Here is a 17,331-nt window from a genome sequence, read left to right as displayed (position 1 = left end):
TGGACTGCTAAAGTGCGACGCGTCGACGCGAGACCGCGAACTCACGTTTCTGCACAGACCATGTCGTCTTTCTCCCACCATGCCATCATCGCTCATCACGAAGTAGCCCATTATGCCGTCATTATACTGGGAGCTACAACGTCACTTAGAAGATATATCTGGGCTCATATCGGCGTACTAATAAGGTTAAAAATTCGCGGGAATCATAACACAAAGATTGATCTCTTCGAGCATGTCTCACGGTAGTAGAAGATGTCAAAAACACAGTTCAACGGATATATTGCACATCTTGATTCTTCCCGACCGATCACCAGATGCTCGGAATCTGCGACGACGCCAGACAATGCATGCACTTCCGCTCATACCGAGCTTCTCAACTCCACCAGTATGCCTACCACATGTAGACTCCATGCGCGTTCCCAATGTCGCTCGGATTACAGACCTATGGTGTCAGAGGTCGCGCCCCAGGAGTGTGACTAGCCTGAACTAATCTACTTCCCAAGCTTAACCCCCTTTACCCTCTTAGCCAACTGTACTGAATCGGAATCTGAGCCATAGGAGGACTGTCGCATCGTACCGCGGGTGTGGTCTAGAGCTGCAGCCCCCCTACTGGCCGACTGGGATTGGGGCGAAGATTGATAGGAACGTTTCGGGGGGCGCTCACCACTTTCTTTGAGAATGGTCAGAAGGGTTGCCCAGCCTCCGGTATGTTGGAGCGCTGAGCCTTCTGAGGTGTCGTGTGTTGATGCTACCTTAAAGAGCAGTGACTCTTCGTCCTAATCATACAGTTAGCAACGTATCCATGCAATTTTGCATCAACTCACCTTTGACAGAATGCCGAGGTTATGAATAAAGCACAGCATGTGGAAATTTGAGATGGCGTTGAGGCCGCTGGTCGTGTTGAGCGCCAGCCCGTTCGCTCGAGCGTTGAGAGCTTTGCCAAGATGTGAGATCTCTGGGATCTCGCCCATAGCCTCGCGGTTCTCGATCGGGAACTTGCCACCGGTGAAGAGAGGATTTGGTTGAGTAGGGAAACCGTGTGTTAGTGTGAGAAGCAGATATTCCACAGGGAAGTCGGGTCTAGCAATTTCTTGCACGTTCGCACCGTGCTCGTTGATCCTTCGGTAGAAAACTTCGGGAATGTACCGTGCGCGGCCCAAGGCTTCGTTGTCTTCTTCCGATTGAACAAGCATGACTGATGGCTCGGCTGATGGCTCGATGATGTCTGCGCGAACCATCTCGACAGCGTCGTTCGAAACCTGGTATGACGAGATGCCAATCTGACCTTGGTCATCACCGCTGATTACACATGTAACGAAGTTGGAGCCGTGTCGTCCGGTGTCGCTCCATTTGGAAGGCCGAGGGTATCTTGCTTGATACCGTGCTGCGAAGCAGATTTCTAGGGATGAAAGGTAGTACGAGTCCATGTGTCGCTTGCAGATGACAGAGCCGTCGCCCTTGTCCGCGTCGAGGAGGTCAGTGAAGATGACTCCGACGCGTTGCAACCCACACTGTGCAGCAATCTCGTCAATCTCTTTCTCATTGTCCCATTCGCCTAGCGAAATGCCGTCCGCCTCGTTGACTTGCGGTGGCTCGTAAATGGTCTCGACGACAGCCTTTGTTCCCAGTGGCACCTCAGTATACTCCTCATACCTGCCGTACAAGAAGCCCAGTCGCTGACAGCCCGTTTGTCTCCAGAAGTTGATCACATCGTCCACCACCTGTATTGAAGCGAACTCGACGTGATCTACCATGCGGTACTCTTGTGGCTTCAGCGAGATGGCGCTAGGCATGCACTTGGTGCAGATACCCTCTGGGAATGGCTTGTGTCCCGAAGGACAGTCGGGACGTACGCGGTAGTAGGGTTCGGTCAGCGGTGGCATGTATGAGCTGCCGAGCTCTGGCCTGTTCTTCGCCGAGTTGACTTTGCGCAGGTATGAATGGAAGGAGAGGTGCTTGATCTTCTTCTCGGCGAGGTATGCGGGCGAGTAGGGTTCGAGGGGCATACAGTAGTCGCACATGCCCTTGGGCCCGTGGGAACACATGCGGGCGTCGCGTTTCCTGGGGATTTTGCCATCCTGTCTATCTAGCCTGTCGTCGAGCGGGGACTGCCTGACAACCTCCCATGGGTTCTTTATGGTTTGTATGGCATCGCCGATGGGGACGGAGCCCATGTTGGTCTCTTCGACGGGTTTTCCATTTAGTCGTGCGCCGCCGGTCGAAGGTGCAGCATGGCCGTTCGGTGCCGCAGACTGCTCCTCGAAGGACAGGAAGAGTTGCGCGCCGTTTCTACAGTATTGTTAGCTGTGAAGACGAGCTCTGGCAAGTCACGTACGATAGTCCTACTTGCTTGAAGCTTACGCCCTCAAGGCCAGCAAGCTTCCTCGCGTCGCCTCCCTGCGGCTTGTTGCTAACACTGATGCTCTGGATGTCGACATTCTTGGGCAGCTTCTCGGCAACCTGGGGCAAAATCGACGAAAAGGTGTCCTCGGGCTGTACCGTCAACCTGAACTGGCCGTCTTTGCTAACGAACTGGTGCGAATTAGTAAGATATCACCTGCATTCGGCATAAAGACATACCCTCAATATCATGATCGGAACGCTATGAATTTCGTGGTGGTGTTGATAAAGTGGATGCAGGTGGTAGAGTGTACGTAGGAGGTTTGGGAGGAAATGACGACCAGAAGAAATAAGTAGACAAAGGCGAGGTGCAGTGGTGAACCTTGGTTGGTGTTGGTGATTGATTCGAGAAGGCGCCCGTAGCGGAGCGGACATGGATGACGCAGACGCGCTAGAAGGACGCTAGTCGAGCGCGGAACTGGACAGATATTCGAATGTATCGATAAGTGAGACAACAACGACTCACCCTCCCACTTGGTCTTCACCTACCCATCGTATCTCACTCCTGAGAGTGCCGTCGCTCCTTCATATTCCAACGCCAACGCCTGCATTAGATAGCGAGCTCGCCAACCCTCCTCCCATTCCGCGCAAACAACCCACACACAACATTCACCATGTGGCCCTTCGACATGGTCGACTGGGTAATGCTTACCGTGCCCATCGCTTATATCGGTATCCTCGCTGGATCATTCACTGTCTTCACAAACCTCTACCGCAAGCGTCAAGCCGCCAACGCCGCATCCCTCGAGCCCTGGTTTCCCACACATCTCCAGCGCAATGTCTACCTATCCCTTCTACACATGGACGAACCCAAGGTGCCGGACAGCGTACTCAAGGCTGCGCTATTGCGTCGCGCAACAGAGGACATACATAGGATTGTACAGATAAGAAACGCCAAGCAGGCGCTGCAGGCATTGCTGCAGAGGGGTAGCGTGGGCGATGATCTGTGGCAGCGTTTCCAGCGAGCGGAGAAGGAGATCGAGGAGGAACTCAGGGATGTTGTCAACGAGGTGAGTCCTGAGAGTCTAGATCGAAGTCGGGTGGCTTCGTAATTCTTTGAGCATGACTGACATTGAGACAGGCTAATGCCTTCGCACCGAACTGGGGCCAGACCATCTTCCAATCCGCTTCAGAAATGGCACAGAACAACCACATCCGCGAGCGTCTCGGTGAGATCACAGCCAAGGCACCAGCGGAGAAGGAGTGGTGGGAGAACCGCAGGGCTGGCATCCAGTCCGAGTTCATGAAGGAGTTGGACGAGGAGAAGGCCAAGAGCGACGATGGTGTAATCGTGGAGAAGGCCAAGGCATGAGGAGTGTAAAGTTGTGATGATGCGCGCGTTTATTTCTAGGGGTCGAACATGGGGTTACTGAAGATGTATAGGGTCATGGCCTTTGCAGCATTTGTGTAGCTATCCATTACGCCTGTAAGATGTCTCAGCCGTTCAGTTTTGATGTATTCAGGAACGTGGCGTCTGAGACACCATACAGGCATACTGGACAGCTACACATCAGTAGCTACGTGAGCGAATCAACATATTGTCATCGCCGTTTGCAGTTGACTTAGTGGACATGAACAGATGATCAATTCTGTCAATCTTGTATCAACTTGTTCAAATGCTAAATTGCAGTGCTATAAACGCCATTATCCCATAGAGTACAAGCCCCATACTGCTAACTAACAAAGACTGTCTGTCGTACACCAGATATACAATGCTCGATCTTCCTTCTCTCTCTTATCTCCACCAGTCCATACATATATCGAGATCTCACTTCCTCGTGGGACCGCTGACACCAGCACCGATAACACTGGGCAGCTCCTCGGCACCCATGCTGTAGAGCATACCAATACCAGCAGAGATCAAGAAGGCCAGAGTGACACCGGCACCAACAAAGAGCCAGAACTCAACCGAGATGTCCTTCTTCTGGCAAGCGGGGCCGCCCCAGTAGGTGACCTTTCTCTGGCCCTCCATACCCTTTCCGTCCTTGTGCTCGACCGTAGCGGCGCAGGCGCATCCATAGCAGTCAACTGTCTCCTGACCGGAACCGGATCCACGTCCCTTGTGGAGGAGCTTGCACTCGCCGTGGCTGGAGCAGTTGTGGGTCTGAGTCTCGCAAGCCGACATGGACTTGAAGCAGCTAGGAAGGATACCGCGAACAGGTCCCTTCTTGTTGTCGGCCGCAATGACGACGGGGAAGTCTTCAAGGTCAGGCACCTTGGAGACAGCAGGTACGGGCTGCGAGGAGAGGATTGCCTCGGGGTTCTGGCGGCGGGCCTCCTTGGAGGGGACATCGTAGGCGCCCCACGGTTGGGCAGCGCGCTTGGACTTGGACTTGGCTGAACGCGGCATCATGACGACAGTCGTGGAGAAGCCGGTCTCCTCGGCCTTCTTGTTGACGCTGCTCAGCACCTGGGCAATCTGCTCGGTCGATAGGTCGTCTTTCGTGCCGGTGGTCCAAATGTTGAGGTAGCCATTGTAAGCATCCGACTTCTCGTTCGATGGGAGCGCCGACTCAATGTCGAAGTTGGACGTGTATGTCCGTTGCTGGGGGTCTGAGAGTGCCGGCAGCGACTTGGCTTGTGCTATGAAGTCCATGACCAGGCGTTGGTTGTCCTCGACAGATGGCGCACTTGATATCGCAAAGTCGTGTGTGCGGTCTGATCCATCGTTGATGATGACTGAGAGCTCGGGTTAGTCGTATCCTTCGCGATGCTGTCGTCACGTATGCCCACCTGTTGCCTCATCTTGCTCGGCGCCCTCTACCCACATCAGCAGGTGCGCCTTGGATTGCTCTGCATCGTCTGCGCCAAACAGCTTCTGGTGCCTTCCTCCATACGTGTTGATGTGTCTAATTGTCTCGGCGTCGGGGTGCTCGACAGAGTGGAATCGCGATAGGCCCAGGCGCTGGGCGATGATCAGACGCGCAGTCTCGGGACTGACGGTGGGGCGAGCTGCAAGGACGGTGCAGTACAGCGATGAGGCGACAAAGGCGCCGGATAGCTTCATGGTGGCGGTGAGGATGGAGTTGAGGACGTTCCGCGATGATGCAGGTGCATCATCGCCATCCTGAGCTGCGCTGCGACCTAGACGGAACTAGCGCCGAACCTGCCTCACCTCCGCCCGCAACTATCAGTGATACAACCCGTGGGGCGCTATCAACTGCATTCACTTGTTTACGCTGCACAGCTTCACGCGCATTCTTTGTTCTAGACAGACCTAAATGTCTCTCTACTTGATCTTGCGTTCCTCATTCTCATAACACTCGCTTCCGCCTGCGCCAGACCAATGTCTACGCCACTGGTGCTTCGGCGCAACTTCTCCCTCTTGAACCGGATACCACATGCGCGTATAGTCCGATCGGCAGCACGAGATGGCCACGAGCGAGTCATAATACAACGAGTGCGTATAGGGCGACCATTCCTCAGCAGGTCGTGAGTCGCTTCACACATCCCCTGTACTTTCCACGTGCTAACTGTCCACAGACGATTAGTCGGTGCCGTCGCTGTCGGATTGGCCTTTTACGGAATCTCGAGATATATTAGCATAAGTGTTGAAGTTGAAGAGGTCAACGACGGCGGGTGGACAACGGTCGGCCGAGAAGCAGACGATGAAGACGAAGACGACGACGAAGAATACGACCCTATACTATTCATACCCACCGGCTTTTCGAGGCTACAGCCGAAGAGATTTTGGAAAGGGTCAGATCCAGAATGGCAACAGTTCAAGAAGCTGGCGACAGACCGTCCAAGAATGGACAAGATACGAGGTACGATATCCTTGGCCGAGCATGTCGTTCATGTACTGACAACGTGACAGGAGAATTAATATACAAAGTACGCAACGCTTTCGCCAAGCACCCAATTCTCGTCGCAAAAGCCGGCAAAATCGACACGAGCAAAGGCAAAGTGTGGATTGAGGTCAAGTTTCCAGACACCACGCCCGACGAATACGAACAGCCCGGGATAGAGCTGTTGGAGGATGGAACGTTGCGGAAGGCAACTCGACCAGTCGACAGCACTGTTCACCACCGCCTGAATCGGCTATTCTATCCCAAAGAGGCAGCGAAAGCCCTATACAACAACACAACAAGCAAACTAGGAAGCTCATGGAAAGGATTCAAAGTCTACATGGGCTGGAGTCCAGAATCGAAGACCGAGACCGTCCAGGAGCTCGTTCAGAGAATAAGCGCCAACCCGCGATCATCGGCGAACCCCACGACGAGCGTCACTCCAAGCCCTTTCTCCACGTCTGCGACACCTACCCAGCAGCCAGGTGCGTCGCCCTCTGTCGCATCTGTCGACGGCGCTACCAAGGACCTCGACCGCGTCACAATCGATCCCAAGAAGTTCACACTAGACCTGTCGCAATTCCAGGCCGACTTTCGCAGAACGTTCAAACCGTACCCACACCCGGTCCCGCGCGGCGCCTTCGTGGTGATGGGCCTCGTCGAGGTATACGGCGAGCGGGCGAAGATTACGGTCAGTGTGCACGCTGTATACGATCCCAAACAGGGTCGCTACGTGGGTGTAAGCGCAGTGCCGTACAATTTTGTGGAATTCCGTCAGTCTCCAAAGGGCGGGCCGTAGATCTTGAATGATGGGACTTGGAGCGTTATACCCGGCGTCGAGGGCGTTTTGAGCGTTAGATATCACGTCATGTCATTCATTGTGTGGGTAGCGTCTGCTTGCGTTATGTGATCACGTTGAGCGGCATTTGTAGGTGTTTAGACTGCTCTGAGTGGGGGAAGGATGCTGGACTTCTACATCACTTTTCATCGTCCCGTCTTGGCTGTCTATGTCTATATAAATTCTCTCTGATCGTTGTGCTTCTGCTCTCTTCTATGCACCTCGTACTCATCTTTCCAAAATGATGAACTCGCACATCTATGAGTTGCGTCTTGCCTTCCGCATCTCTTCCAAAAATGCTGTTTCTCTGGGCATGTTTCCTCTGCTCATCGAACGCCTACAAATTACATCCGAGGACTGTGAAATGCCGTCTATCTTCCTCCCAGAACTTCCTTTGGGCTTCTCGTCATCGAAAAAAGAATTGGTCACTTTTCCATGAGCTCACCGAAAGAAGTGCCGTCTCACCAGATTCAATCTTTCCAAAAACATGCAGGGCATCGCCGCATGGCACTGCTCCAGCAGAAAAGTCTAAATCCTCACTCCACTGCACTTCTCCTCTTTTATATCAATACTTCTTGCAAGTACCAAGGACCAACTTCTATTTTGTGTATGAAAAGATTGAAGAAGGGGTTTCAATAAATCAAAAACACCCTGCGACATGGATATGTGCTGTGTGGCAACTTCCAAAAGCGCGGCCGTCCGCGCGCATATCTCGCCTTCCCAAGGGTGCCTTCCACCATTCCCAAAGACTGCCGGCATCCTTCGTATGCGCCGAAACAAACTGAATTATTTCGTATGATCTGCTACGAAACCGCCGTACTTAGCACGATGTGTTCTTCGTTGCAACAGAGCCTGCAGTTCAAATTTAAGAAAGTAATGGTGCATGGAGTGAGTGAGCACTTGCTCTGCTCTTTACCAAAAGACGCATACGGATCCCCCATGATCGAGAGAGCTGAGACGCATGGTACACAGTGGATTGACAAGAATGAACATGGACTACTCTCGCTGGAATAAAAGCTATCTAGCTCTGCTCTGCTCTTCTCCTCTTCTTTCTTACTTTGACATTCCACTCCTTCATTTTTCTCAAAGCGACGATGAATGAGCCATGGTGTTGACTCCTGCTCTTGTTCCAAAATGCCGTTCAATCACTACTATGGAGTTCCGTCGCGCCTTCTCTCGTTCAACAAAAAGAAATACTACAATGCCCAATGACTTTTCGGCGGCTGCCCGCCTTTCAAAATCAGCGGTTGGATTGGAAACTATCGGTCCACCAGGATGGCCACGGCTACTTTCCTCTAAAAACAACCGAGAGACCATACATGTTTCTTCTTCGTCTGATTGCGCACTACGTGGACGTGTACATAAACTCTCCTCCACCGACTCATTACCTCTCTTTCTCTACACTATTACTCCATTGCAGGAACCAAAAGATGCATTCGCAAACCTCATGTACTGCGCCTGTAGGTTCTGTCTATCAAAAAGAATATCATGTGTAACTTCTATATGTCGTCTTTCCCCCTTCCAGGTCCTCGAAAACAAAATTCAAAGTTCCGATGAGCTTTCCTCTGGAAGATTAATCCAATCTCACGTATGACTGCGATCGAAGTCCCGCAACACAACGTCACAAGATCCGAGGGTTCCTCACTTCGAAAGCCAGCAGGTGGCTTCCCATGTTTGGTGCTCTTAGCGGGAGTCCATAATATAAAAGAGTGCTGCTCTTCAGCTCTCCAGCGACTTCCAAATCTACCGCCTCTTCTTCTTTCCAAAAAGGAGTGCCAACAGAGACATGAGAAGAACCTGAGCGCACAGCTCTACTTGAAATTTTACTGTTACCGACAAATGTTGGCGGAGCGCTTTGCTGGCCGGATTCTACTACTCAAACATTCGCTTTGACACGGCTATGACCGCTGTTTGGTGTTCTGCTCCAACCATTATCACAAGCACCGTATGCCGCTGCAGAAGCATTCATCTGGGCTATGACAGCTTTTCGGCAACTGAAAGTCTGAACGTGAACGGTATATGAGCCGGGAAAGAGCTAGAAAAGGGGTATAAATACACTCTCTGCTTGCTACAACTCTTTTTTTTTTTCACAACATCCGGTCATAACAGCAAAAGTGACTTTTTTTCAAAAACCATACTATCACGTTGCGATGTGGTGTTTTCTCTGAAATCGACTCCTCTAGTACGTATGTCCTGCGGTCCTTCCGCCTCTTCCTAAAATCGAATGTGTCGATTTGATGTGTTGCCTCCACAAGCGGGGTTTACTATTCTACGACATTCTCAAATACCGCATTCAGACCATATCTTGTTCCCCATGTTCAGTACTATGTTATCTAGGGGCCTTTCCAAACATACCTGCAAAGATTACATGAGAATTACAGGCAATACAAGATACATTCCACGCGTCGGCTCGGAGGCTTTCGGTACCAAATATCCCTCATTACCGTCTTCCGTTGCTTCTGTACTTCAGCGGTGCTTGCAATCATCGAAAGATACAGGCACAATGTTTATGTGCGAGCTGTCCAATAAGGAAATGAGATGGAAAGCAATTATGAGATGTTTCGGCCAAGTTCATTGATGGTGTCTCAAAATGAGACTCGTGTCTTCTGCACACTGAGATCGAAGTGCTGTATGTCTTAAATTGAGCGACATAGTTGCTTGGGCGAAAGAGCGTATGCATAGATAGGTTGAGAGCGTGCGAGTATATAACGACTGTAGCGACGGGGTATAAAGTCTTCCCTCCACTCTTCACCTTCCGCGTTATCTACACCTCAATTTTGATCTCGCTGTCTCCAAAAACTGCGCCTGTGCAGCCCATGTGAGAACCGAGTCTGTCTTTCGCTAGCAAGCTATGACGAACCCCGTGCCAGTTACAGCCCGTATGTTCCACCGCATAGCTAAAACCGTACGGGTGATTTTTGATGACCTGTCGAGTTGGAAAAGTCGATGCAATATACGCACACCAGGGACATGCAGTCCCCAAAGCGTTCTTACGGGAATGCCGTGCGCGAAGGCGAGCCTCGTTCTGTCCGTGTTGTCTTTGTGCCAAATTTATGTTCTCCTGCCAATACATGTCAAAACGTTATCCCATGTTCATCGGCGACGACGTTAAAGCCGATGGTTATTAATAGTCTTCCGTTTATCGACTCATGTCCATCCATGTCTATAGCCACGTATTGAGGCCTTTGAAGAATACAGACTGTATAGGGAGAACCGACGCATCGACTATCATGATGCCACCGGAAGGTTTTCGTATCGACCGTTGTCAAGACAGGAGCAAAGTCCGCATCATGGCCTTCTCCGCATCGCGCACAGTCTCCTCCAATGATTCATGCCAGCCTCGCCGTTGTCAATAATAGCAAAATCGCGATGGAGTTGCCCCTTGGCAGCAACACGAGTTCGTACAGCTATTGACAGTATCTGTGCTTCCTCTGTGCTTTCTCCGCGTGTGGTGCTTTTTACTTATCAACGAGCCACAACAAGGTCATAGCCACAGACTCCACAAGGAGGTGGCTGATAAAAGCAGTGTTCAAGCGAATGATCATGCTTTTCTCAACCGATGCGCATGCATCAATGTACCCAAGTGGTATCCAGCAACATGACGTAAGTACGATAGGCTTGGACGGGTGTTCAAACGCAAAGCGTCGAGGTACGAGGATGTCGGGCCGTGGAAGTGCCGCGCGGTCAACGGCGGCGTCGCAAAATACGAACTGCTCGGTTCTCCTGCTGGAAATGTGTGCAGCGAAGGAACGCGGCCAACATGCAACGTTTTCACTCCATCTTTCCGTTCGCGAGCGGGGAACTGCTGTTGCGCCTGCTACTGCAATGCAGTCGTTCACGCTAGAACTCAACGAACGGCAATTCCTTCACCCAGTGCTTGCACTGCGCGTGCGTTAGCGCAGCGTAGTCGCTTGGTTACAACCGACATTTACGTATGGTAGTAAAATGTCTGCTCCGTGTTTGCTGATACGTGGAGACTGTCGGATGTCAATCTGATTTTCTCAAGATTCCCGAGGCCGTTCGTGTAATGCAAGTGCCGCTCGCTCTTACCATGGTACGCGAGCCCGGCACGAAGGGCCCAGGTCTTCCTTCAGACATGCCTAGGTCCCAGGCGCCTTCTCTCTATCAGCCGACAGTGCTCGGCATCTTGCTGCGGATGACATGATTTTCAACTCGCGAGTGGAACACCTTACGTGCAGTGAGCGCTTGAAAGCGGGGATGAGGCAGAGTTTTGCGTACAACCTATGATCGGTGAAGGAGTGGAGAACTATCAAAGTCTGTTCTGTAGAGGCTGACTGAAGTTTGTGGACTGCAGCCCAAATGCCAGATTCCAGAGTCGCGGACCGACATCGTGCTGACATGTGAGAGCGGATGAAGCGACTTGGTTGAAAAAGGGTCTCGACCTTTACAAGTCGTCAAGTGTCATCCACCTCGGCGTTCAGAGGCCACAGTGGGAAGCCATGGAGTATCAGCCGTGTTGGGAGCGCCACGTGAAAATGTCAAAGCACGCGAGGCGTCGACGCCGTCGCCTGCGGCACCGTCAGAAGATGCCGCCGGATGGACAGCAGGCGTTCCTGGTGGTTGACGGAAGATTGCGGCTCGGTACGGGCCCATGGCATTTCTAGGCTTGTCTCATGGCCATGATTGGTGGGCGCATCCAAATTATGAGAAAGTCAGAAAAGCAAAGTCTTGTTTACTTTCTGTCTCGAAGGTCCCTGCTGCACAACAATGCCCAAAGCGCGCAGCACTGTCGTCGCACCCTGCGATGAATCATGACGCACCTCGTATCGTCTCGATTCGCATGACAACATTACACGTTGTCGTTGGTGATTTGTGCATGGGTGGACTCGAAATGGTGAGGATCTGCGCGGGACGTTTTTGAAGTCGGGCGACGCCTGCCTCAATCTGCTTAGCGCGCTCCACCCCAAGTCAGTCTGCAGTCCAGAACAATTCCTCGTCCGGTCACCAAAAACTTGTTCCTGTTTGTTCCTGCGCTGTTCCTGAACAGACAGCTAGTCTAGACATGGATGCTGCGTTAGGTCCCCCAACGCTGCTCCCCAAGCCCACTACTACGCAAGATCTTCTCGTGCATATGCCGCGAAAACCAACGTGGCTCCAGAAACTCGGCGAGCGACGATCAATCGTCAGCATCGTGATTTGACGGGTACCCGACGTGTAATTTCCACATGAAGCTTGGCCCCTACAGCCCTACCAAGATTGACGAATGGTCAAACCCCACAACCGGCGCCGTCAGACCGGGCTTGCGGGAGATGGTCTTATCGCACGTGGATTTTCGGAGTTGGCAGTAGGCTTGGGTGAAACACTGCAGGAAAGGCCGAGAAGGCTACGCCATGCGCTGGCTCGCACAGGCGGTGGGCCACAGCTGTTAGTTCCGTTCACCGTGGGCGCTTCTTAATTTCCGTGAATATAAAGAAGTCGAGGAAGGCACCTTAAAGCGGTATCTCACTCCTTTGAAGATCCAACTCAACCACGCTCTCTAGCAACCCCACAGTCATTCCTTGATCAACTGATCTGTCATTCATTCATTCATTATGCTTACCTCTACCTTCATTCTGGCCCTTGCTGGCCTCTCCTCCATGATCGAGGCATCTCCTCTTCAGGCACGTGGTGGAAGCAAGCGTGGTCTTGCCTTCCCCAAGAACCACAACGGTGTTTCTGGATCCCAGTGGACTCACAAGTTCGCCGGCTCTAAGGTCTCCTGGATGTACGACTGGGAGGCAGTTATCGACGGAACACCCCTCGACCTTGAATACGTCCCCCTTCTCCACTCCAACCAGCAGTGGTGCACTGAGGGCTGGAACACCAACATCGCCAATGCCAAGAAGAACTACAAGGTTTCGCACGTACTGAGCTTCAACGAGCCCGACCAAGCTGGTGGTGGAGGCTCCAACATCGACGTCGCCACTGCCGCCGCAACCCACAAGAAGTTCATCCAGCCCCTCGCTGCCCAGGGTCTCCGCATCGGCTCTCCTTCCGTCACCAACGCCGACGAGCCCAACAAGGGAATCAACTACCTCAAGCAATTCATGTCTGCCTGCAACGGCTGCCAGATCGACTTTGTCGTCGCCCACTACTACGCATGGGACAACGCTCAGGACTTCAAGAACTACCTCACCAAGTTCCACAAGACTTTCAACAAGCCCGTCTGGGTTACCGAATTTGGTGTCACTTCTGGCAACGCCGACGAGTTCCTTAAGCAGGTCCTTCCCTGGATGGATGCTCAGCCCTGGATCGAGCGTTACGCCTACCACATGGTCGCACCTAGCACCGACCAGAAGTACCTCATCTCTGCTGATGGCCAGAGCCTGTCTAGCATTGGCAAGATCTTCGCCACTGCTTAGAAGTTTGCTGTCTTGATAGACACATCACGAGTTACGACCTTTTTACCTTTTACCTTCTTGATACCACGTTACCTTCTTGTCTATAGACTTTGTTGTGACTTGGGTCTATACCTCAAATTATCATCCATTTACCATCAAACTTATTCAGTTGTAATATATGTGAAGGCTATACATTAAGGGATTAATTTCTGTACTGATATCTACTACCGTCGACAGCTCTACCATCCAGCTCTGATACATTATACCGGGTTTCAGGAAGTTCATGAGCGGCTACTGGCAGCTCACTGTACGTCGGTAATTTTACATCTGCTGTTTGCGACTCTGGTTCTTGTGCCACCTCCGTTGCAGTGCTGGTTGATCGCCGTCTACGATACAAAAAGAAGCCAATGGCCCCTAGCAAGACAACACCGCCCACCGCACCAGCAGCTATGCCGCCTATCGCGCCACCTGATAATCTCGACATTTCTTTTTGTGGCGGGGGTGTGGCGGAAGACGTGGGCAAGGATGTAGCGCTAGGCGAGCCCCCCTTCAGAGTTCGCGCAGAACTCGCTGACCATGTTATTTTGCTCATCCACTGCGACGATGTCGGAAGTCTTTGATCCGGTGCTTGCTTGCCAGATGGAGAACATCCCAGCATCTTGATTGACCATCAGGTAGGCAGAGCTCATGAACAGGCGGCCCAGGACTGGTAGATCGTCGTCGTTCTCGAATTGAAGAGAGTTGATGACGACGTTACGAACCGATGTATTCGTCTGAACCGCGCCATCGGAGGCGATGTACGTGTCGGGAACAACTAGTTCAGTGTTGGGGATCTTTACGGAGATGCTGTTTTGCAGCTTAATCGTGAGGCCGCCGTAGTAACTGGATCTGCTCGTTAGTCGTGTATCTTTCCGAAGGATTGATTTCTGTACTTACACGTTGTTTGGCTCAAAGAGCATCGTGAAGTAGTTGATACCGAGGCTTCTCGCCTCTGTCTTGTCATCTGGCGGCGTTCCACCGGCGAGCGACCAGAAGTTGTTGTAGTAGCTTAGTGGGAGAGACATCAGCCCTGCGAAACTGGGACTGATGCATGCTTGTATCGCCGCTGATTGTGAGCCCATGAAGACGCTCATATCGGTACCATTTGGCCAGTTCAGAAGGACATCCCCAATTGTTACCATCATGCCCGTTCCACATTTACCGCCATGGTATAGCGATGCTGTGAGGTTGTCATTTTGATCTGCGATCAACGATCTGTCCAGACCACCGAGGACCAGTGAACCACGCGTCTGCTTTTCTGCAGGGCCACCGACCAGTCCCCAAAACATCGAGTATGCTTTCGTGCCTATATCACCGGCGGATAGGAGTGCGTTGAGGAAGGACGAGTTGCTTCCTAGTCCAAGTTGAGATTGGCTGGTGAACGCTTGGTTGAGATCTTGTTCCGGAACACCAAACCCGAATGAAGGCAGCGTGGTGTTGTCACCAAAGACGAGATCGTCTTCGATCCAGTCCGCTTTGAAGCCATCGCTGTCTTTTCGATCGCCGATTGCTTTGTCCGTAGAAGATTTTGATGCATCGTATGCGCCGCCACGGAATGTCACGCATGCTCCAGACGAGTAGGCCTTTGTACAAAGTCCATCGGTTCCGTAGATGTAGGTCTCGTTGTAATCGCTATCGATTACCAGTTAGCTATGGGGAATTCTCAAGCTGAATGATGCAATTAGACTTACCCGCTGGCAAAGAATGAGATGTTCTGGTCATTAGAACCGACTGTCATGGAGATCCCTCTTACGGAGGCCCCGTTGGGTAAAGACACATTCTGGATGGGTGCGACGATAGGTTGTGGCTGACATTGGCTTTTCGCAAATACCGCAAAGTGTAGAATCCCCAGAAATAACGAGAACAGGCCTACCAGGAGACCCCATTGCAACGTTTGGTGTTGCAAATTCGGAAGTGACGACGTACGGGAGGACTGGAAAGCTGAAAACTGCGGGAGTAGGGGGACAGCAAGGCTGTAAGGTACTGTCAAGTGATAGCGCTTAAACGAGTCGTGTAGCATATCTGACCGAATTTGGTGTTGTACTACGCTCAGTTCATGCCCTGCTGCATCGCAATCACATGGGGTTAGCGTGCATGCGCGTGAGCCTCACAATTTCACCAACCAGCGCGCGCCGCTTAGCGCCGATGGCATAACCGCGCGCAACTCCTTGTACGTGTCTTGATACTAAAGGAGCTGTGCCGCAATGTCGCATCGATAGATTGCCAGCTGCGACGAAGGATTCCATTTTCTGTCGCATTTCACGATACCTCTGTGCCTGTGCTTCAGACTGCACGGCGCAGTTGCTTCCACGATCCTGCAACCGGCAATCTTTCTACGCGCTCGATATCGCCTGTGTACGCAACACTTTTTCCGAACATCTTCTTGGAATCAGCTGTCGCATGCCCAATCTCACTACCTCTCGTGCATTCAACCCACTTGCCATCAAGCGATGATGCGTTCCCGTAGACAAATCGAGTTTCTGGTGTTGGCAGTGTTCCTGCTCTGCTCCTGGTATCTCTTTGACACCCACTTCAATGTCGCTGAAAGAGGACCGGCCGATCCCATTGTTGATGAAAAGTCATGGCGATATGAGGCAACGGAAGCAGAAGAAAAGCAAGAGATGTTTGAGCAGGAGAATGCGAATTCAGGCGCGAAAGAGAAAATGTCATCGACTTCCACCACCTCTCAACATATAAACACATCAACGCAAAGTACTGCTGCGGCGACACCTACCCCATCCCTACCTGATCGCGTCGTGGTAATGGCAAAGCTACCCACTGACGAAACAGATTGGGTGCATACCGATCTACCAGACTGGCAAGCAGCCATATACGAAATCGACACCGAAACTCCACACAATGTATCGACCCTGGATCCGTTGACCAACAGCACTCTACACACCCTCAGGAACAAGGGAATGGAAGCGAATGCATACCTCGCATACATCGTGCAGAATTACGACAACCTGCCTTCAACAATCGCGTTCATTCATCCACACAAGGACGGCTATCCGATTGCATGGCATACCGACAACCAAGAGCATTCCAACGTCGTCTCTCTGCAAAGTCTCAACATCAACTTCATCCAGAGCAACGGCTACGCGAATCTGCGTTGCGTCAACGATCCCGGCTGTCCGCACGAAGTGATGCCGTTCCGAGATCCGCCTGAGGAGCATCGAACAATCGAAGCAGCAATGCCGGACGCGTGGCGGGACTTGTTCAACAACACGGACGTACCGCATATCCTGGCGACGCCTTGCTGCGCGCAGTTTGCCGTATCGAGCGAGCAGGTACGGAAGCGGTCGCTGGACGAGTACCAAAAGTATTACACGTGGCTGATGGAGACTCCGCTGAAGGACGAGACAAGCGGGCGGGTTTTCGAGTACCTTTGGCACATTCTGTTTGGGCAGGAGCCCGTTTAGTAAGTACTGGATCGATCGAAGTCGCGTTGCGCCGCTGCTAACGTGAACCAGCTGCCCCGCATATGAGAAGTGCTATTGCGACGTGTATAACAGATGTTGAATACGCACCTTTCCGTGGGTAGTGCAAGAAGAAGTCAAGGTTGACGTGAGATCTCTGGCAGGCAGGCACCGGAGTTCTTCGTCTGGCTTTCGCAGTCGCGTCGCCGAGCCTGCCCGAAGATCCCCCACACCAGCTGTCTAAACTGAAGCTCACGATACCAATATGAGCCGCGACATTTCCGGTCGAGTTGCTGATACAGCGCTCTGTGCAAAAATAAAGTCTCAAGTCGACGCTGCGACAGCTTCACGCCCCGTCATGGAACGTCGTTCCCTTCCATGCCATGGGCAAAAATCATGGCAAAAACATACAACAGCGGGGATTCGCTAGTGGTCACCCACCTAACTACTAATCCGCCGGTATCATGCTTGTATATGGCTGAGCGGACGGGAAGCCTAATTCTCAT

At 52.0% G+C, this 17,331-nt stretch overlaps 7 protein-coding genes across 7 annotated transcripts; 4 read left to right on the top strand and 3 right to left on the bottom strand.

The window, feature by feature from the left end:
* Positions 1-491: 491 nt before the first annotated feature.
* Positions 492-2,592, bottom strand: NPL4 (nuclear protein localization protein 4; the record flags this gene model as incomplete). Its single annotated transcript, XM_049342277.1, has 4 exons — positions 492-776; positions 825-2,289; positions 2,336-2,532; positions 2,581-2,592. 4 exons carry the CDS (start codon positions 2,590-2,592, stop codon positions 492-494), a joined length of 1,959 nt encoding a protein of 652 aa, XP_049200429.1.
* Positions 2,593-3,014: 422 nt separating this feature from the next.
* On the top strand, positions 3,015-3,712 carry J4E93_004348 (uncharacterized protein; the record flags this gene model as incomplete). Its single annotated transcript, XM_049342276.1, has 2 exons — positions 3,015-3,410; positions 3,482-3,712. 2 exons carry the CDS (start codon positions 3,015-3,017, stop codon positions 3,710-3,712), a joined length of 627 nt encoding a protein of 208 aa, XP_049200428.1.
* Positions 3,713-4,168: 456 nt separating this feature from the next.
* Positions 4,169-5,407, bottom strand: J4E93_004347 (uncharacterized protein; the record flags this gene model as incomplete). The annotated part of the gene is made up of 2 exons (XM_049342275.1): positions 4,169-5,079; positions 5,134-5,407. 2 exons carry the CDS (start codon positions 5,405-5,407, stop codon positions 4,169-4,171), a joined length of 1,185 nt encoding a protein of 394 aa, XP_049200427.1.
* Positions 5,408-5,686: 279 nt separating this feature from the next.
* Positions 5,687-6,987, top strand: J4E93_004346 (uncharacterized protein; the record flags this gene model as incomplete). The annotated part of the gene is made up of 3 exons (XM_049342274.1): positions 5,687-5,832; positions 5,884-6,167; positions 6,218-6,987. The coding sequence occupies 3 exons, from the start codon at positions 5,687-5,689 to the stop codon at positions 6,985-6,987; spliced, it is 1,200 nt and encodes a 399-aa protein (XP_049200426.1).
* Positions 6,988-12,578: 5,591 nt separating this feature from the next.
* J4E93_004345 (uncharacterized protein) lies at positions 12,579-13,388 on the top strand (the record flags this gene model as incomplete). Its single annotated transcript, XM_049342273.1, has 1 exon — positions 12,579-13,388. The coding sequence occupies one exon, from the start codon at positions 12,579-12,581 to the stop codon at positions 13,386-13,388; it is 810 nt and encodes a 269-aa protein (XP_049200425.1).
* A 512-nt stretch (positions 13,389-13,900) lies between these two features.
* Positions 13,901-15,144, bottom strand: J4E93_004344 (uncharacterized protein; the record flags this gene model as incomplete). The annotated part of the gene is made up of 3 exons (XM_049342272.1): positions 13,901-14,249; positions 14,304-15,038; positions 15,098-15,144. 3 exons carry the CDS (start codon positions 15,142-15,144, stop codon positions 13,901-13,903), a joined length of 1,131 nt encoding a protein of 376 aa, XP_049200424.1.
* A 712-nt stretch (positions 15,145-15,856) lies between these two features.
* On the top strand, positions 15,857-16,828 carry J4E93_004343 (uncharacterized protein; the record flags this gene model as incomplete). The annotated part of the gene is made up of 1 exon (XM_049342271.1): positions 15,857-16,828. One exon carries the CDS (start codon positions 15,857-15,859, stop codon positions 16,826-16,828), a length of 972 nt encoding a protein of 323 aa, XP_049200423.1.
* Between the last annotated feature and the right edge of the window lie 503 nt (positions 16,829-17,331).

Source organism: Alternaria ventricosa (assembly GCF_023758065.1).
Source record: "Alternaria ventricosa strain BMP 2768 chromosome Unknown scaffold_6, whole genome shotgun sequence".
Lineage (NCBI taxonomy): Eukaryota > Fungi > Ascomycota > Dothideomycetes > Pleosporales > Pleosporaceae > Alternaria > Alternaria ventricosa.
This window is presented reverse-complemented; position numbering and strand designations above follow the sequence as displayed.